Here is a 4,723-nt window from a genome sequence, read left to right on the forward strand (position 1 = left end):
GTCCTCTATCTTCTTTTCTCCACTTTAATCCGTCCCCCCAAAATATGTAAACAGGATTGGAAAGAACCAGCTCTGAAAGGATAATCAATAAATGCACAAAAACAGTAGTGAGAGTTAAGTATAGTGTATTTGTTTTCTCAACAAGAGTACTCTTATCTGGCATCCCGTAAATATGATCACAGTGAATTTGTAAGTGGGAGGTCTTAGCAAGGGCAGTGTAAGTTCAGCGGCCGTCACTTCAAGTGTAGTTCTGCAATGACCGCAGTTTCACATCTGCCCTTAAGACCTCAGACTGCCTGGTGAGCACAGTTGCCAAATATTTAACACAAAATAAATGGCTTTGAAGGCCACAATAATGAAACTGAATATACTATTTATCTGGTTTATACTAAACAAGATGGGTATGGACAGATAATCTTGAATAAATAAGGAAACAGAGGACAGTGAACGTTATAACAAACTTGTATTTATTTTATTTTTTTAAATAAAGGATCTCCATTTTGTTGCATCATGTACACTGTTGGTGATTTTTCTTGCATTGGTGTTTTAACTGTTGCACTTAATAGATATGCATATGAAAATTGCCCACTTAAGAAAAAGTTATCACAGCCTGTGCTACTGGACATACAGCACCTTTAAAACTGTTATAATGACACATGATTAGTTCTTATCTTAGTTGAACAATGATAAACAAAACTGGCCTGTAATTAGCTATTACAGATGCCTTGAGCGATTTATTGGTTCCTTCTGGTGTGATCTAGACCATTTTTAGACCTTATGATTACTTTATTACAGTTTAACCTTCATTGCCTCTCCCAGTTTGTCTACTAAACTGGTAGCAATCTTACACTGTGTAGGCAGACGTCTTGTGTTAAAATGAGCTGATCTCTATTTTATTTGAATAATGTTATTCTTGTGCTTAAGTATTGATTCTGAACCAATGGCATTGCTTGCTTTTGTATTATAAGCTAAAAGAAAGAAGGAGAAAGAATTATGTGCGATTAATGCTTATAAGATTCATGAAAAATGTATGGAGAAAATACAGTTTTTATCATTGTGGACAAAAAATAATAATCTTGTTTCTCTTTGAGATGTTATCAGATGCCATCATCTCCTGTTTCTTCTGATTAGCTGCTGATATGTTAAATAGCGCTTGGAGCCAAATGTTGTGGAGGAAGATATTCTGATTTCATGCGCTAGATTGGACAAATGGGTCTAATGATTTAAAAAGAAAGAGGATCTGGAAGAATCTGGGAATAATATTAAGGTTTATCAGATGACCTGATTACGACAAAGAATCTCTATTACAGGCCACTGCTAATAACGGTCGCTTCTTCCTTTCACGGTCGCAGAAATCTTTGGGTGCTTAGGAGAAAGGCTGGGAGGCTAACAGGCTGGACCAATGCATGTGAGAACAGCAGGTGGTATTGTTATAGGATAATCAGCTCCTGCCTCTAATTAAAAGGCTCACGTTTCACAGACAAAATCAGCTCAAAGTGGACTTCGAAACATTTTCAAGCAGAGGGGGAAAAATATATGGTTCTGGATAAGCCTTTTCACATGTCTGAAACTATTAAGCTCACAGACCTACGTTTGTGGAAAAAGTGGAAATGTACTATATAATGCACAAAATATATGGGTCTAATTATATTTTAGATAACAAAGTCTCATTGTGGAGTTGGTTGTTTTCTGTTTTCTTTTCCACATGTGAATTTACAGTCACACAGTTGGAATGAATTAATTACAGTGCAGATTTTTTGTATCTGAGTAGGCTGATTACAATGCTGATTGCAAGCAAGTATAAAAAGTAAATTTATTGTCAATATATATATATATATGTATATCAATAATGCTATAAAACACAGTATTTTAATATAGTAATCAGGATTCCTACTATTTGATAGCTAATTAAATTCATTTTATTAATGAAAGGTATTATGAAGTGTTACCAATAATCTTACTGTTTATTTCCAAAAAAAAAAAAAAAAAAAAAAAAACACAACATTAAGTATTTATGTATTGATACAGTGTTGAAGTGGTTTATTGTGGGAATGTAACTTCCAGCCAATCAGAATGTTGGGAACCTCCTCAGTCCAAAAGCACATGCCATATATAAATTCTCAGTCGACTGTGAGGTCTTCACTGTCAGAAAACAACAAAAATGCTAGACTCGCTGACATTTCTATTTGAGAAATTCTTTCTTTTCTCACATTTTAATCTTTTTAAAAGTATATGGCAGGGGACGGAGAAGTGTCCGGTGAGATGCCCAATGCTCAGGAGAGGAGATCTATTGGAGGTGCAGCGCACTCTCTTCGTTCATTACGGCATCTATCTGGGCGAGAACAGAGTGGCGCACCTGATGCCTGACATCATGCCCATATTAACTAACGACAAACAGCTCATTAAACCAGTTGTCACCAATAAAAGACTCATTTTAGGCTGCATTTACAGACACGCGAGTATACGCGTCGATTCGGTTGAAGATTTCGCTTATGGAGCTCAGATTCTTGTGAATGATATGGATATGAAAATGAAGTGTCAAGCACTGGCGAGCGAAGACGTCGCGAGAAGAGCAGAGAAACTGGTCGGCGACATTCCGTACAGTTTGTTATGGAATAATTGTGAACATTTCGTGACGTATTGCAGGTACGGGACACCTGTGAGCCAGCAGACAGAGACGGTGAGTTATCTTTAATACAAAACTTGTAAAATATAGCCTAGAACACACCTTAGTCTGTTAATAAATAAAATAGCAGAATTAATATTAATATTAATAAGTAGGCTATTATGTAATTAATGCCATGTTATCAAAATGTCAATATTGGATCATAAATTATAAAATATTGATAAAATGATGATGTTGATGATGATGATGATTTTTAGTGCCTATAAAAACCTGGAATTTTGAAAAAATAATCAGTAAATTGGATTTGGACAAAGTCTGTTAATTATATATGTAATGTATTTTCTTGTGCAGTTCTGTGACTGTCTGAAAACCATCATTCGGGACCAGAGAAGTGTGGCCTTAACCGTTGGGATGGGAGTGATGTACATCCTTTGCTTTGGCATGGCACCTTCAACTACATTACCCACAATCCTTATTCCCTTCATTCTGTGGATGGCTGGCTGAGAGACAATTTCAATACATCAACAAAACAGTCCAGTCTTAAAGGGGACAAAACACAACAATGCAATGCATCCTGCAGAAGTGGAATATGTGTGTGTAAAGTCTGATTATGTAAGCAATGTTTCAGCATATAGTTTGCATTTTGCCTCTATATAACCTACGTTAAATTGTAAGCTTTATCATTAAATTCATGAAAACATGCCATTAGCTCTAGCTTGCTGCATATTTTTCTCAGTTCAATTCATTGTTAAAAGCGCTATATAAATGAAGATGACTTGACTTGACTTGACTTTCATTTTAAATCATAAACTTAAAATTGGTAAAGCCAATATTGTTGTAGCTTAAAGTTACAGATTTCATGTTTAATGCTCACTAAAGGTGCCTTTAAAACATACATGATAGTTTTTTATCATTATTTTTATGCTTGATTGTGAATTTGTACAGTTTAAATATATATATTTAATACCTTAAGTTCCTAAACAAGAACCAGAAGAAGAACATTATAGACATGATGAATGTTAGATGTGTAAATAGTACAAGTATTTCTGGTTTGCTGTAAACAGTTGATTTGATTTATTTCATCAAAATAAAGCCCAAATGTTTTAATTCCAAGCATTCTCAATGTTTGACCTGTGGTTGGACCTGTGGAATTTGCATGGGTTCTGTAATCTGAGCCGTGCACCCGATTTACCATCATTGAGTGTTTTTAGGCCAGGTCAATGTTCTGTGTTAAATTTTTTTTTTTAATTTTTAATTTTATTTTATGAAATAAAGTAGATTTCTAACTTTTATTGCAAAATTCTTCTTGACATTAAATCATACATAATAAAAAAGGAGAAACATTTTAATTATTGAATTATGTCACTTTAGGATGAATGTGGGTAGGATTTAATTGTCAATGTTCACAAAAAGTGTTAGAATTGTATTTAGAAAGTAGTAGTGTTTGGGTCTAAAGCAGTGGTTCTCAACACTGTTGTTAAAGACAATATTAAGAGGCCCCCTCATGTGAGTGCCCTCTACATATTTTCTCTGGTACTCCTGCTTTAATGATGAATAAGCTTCTTGTTCTCAAATATATTATTACCAGAAACAAGAAGTGGCTGTAGATTTAAAAACATAATTTACTGTGATGTTTTTTGTTTTAGATACATTTCAAGAACTGTATGTTTTTAAAATCAGTTGTTGAAAAAAAAAAAAAAGTAAAAAAAAAAAAAAAATGAATAAAAATAAAAATATTAATAATATGCCCTCAAAAATAAGAAGTTATACATTTAACATGTTGTTTTCATAGTTTTTATTTTCTTTTACAGTAAAGATGATTTAGATAGGCCTACATTTTATATCTGCAAATATCTCACCTTGTTTACAAAGGATTTTTACACCAACAACACCCACCATTGTCTGCTTTGGGCAGATTAATGACAAGAAACCAGTCTAGTACATGATACAGTACTGGAAGAGTAAAAATGCTCAATTTAGCTTTTGATGCAACCAACCACAGTTTGAGTCTGCCTTTTCCTGATCTCATTCTTCTCCCTATTCCCATTGCAAATTGATGCATGAAACTCAATTTGTTACCACGCTAAAAACCGTGAC

General features: G+C 34.0%; 1 protein-coding gene across 1 annotated transcript; it reads left to right on the forward strand.

Moving 5' to 3' along the window:
* The first annotated feature begins 2,145 nt into the window (after nt 1-2,145).
* On the forward strand, nt 2,146-3,207 carry lrata (lecithin retinol acyltransferase a). Its single transcript, XM_056265048.1, has 2 exons — nt 2,146-2,680; nt 2,978-3,207. The coding sequence occupies exons 1-2, from the start codon at nt 2,162-2,164 to the stop codon at nt 3,128-3,130; spliced, it is 672 nt and encodes a 223-aa protein (XP_056121023.1). The 5' UTR covers nt 2,146-2,161; the 3' UTR covers nt 3,131-3,207.
* Nucleotides 3,208-4,723: the final 1,516 nt, after the last annotated feature.

This window comes from Rhinichthys klamathensis, unplaced genomic scaffold (assembly GCF_029890125.1).
Source record: "Rhinichthys klamathensis goyatoka isolate OS25496 unplaced genomic scaffold, OSU_Roscu_1.1 h1tg000229l_1, whole genome shotgun sequence".
NCBI lineage: Eukaryota > Metazoa > Chordata > Actinopteri > Cypriniformes > Leuciscidae > Rhinichthys > Rhinichthys klamathensis.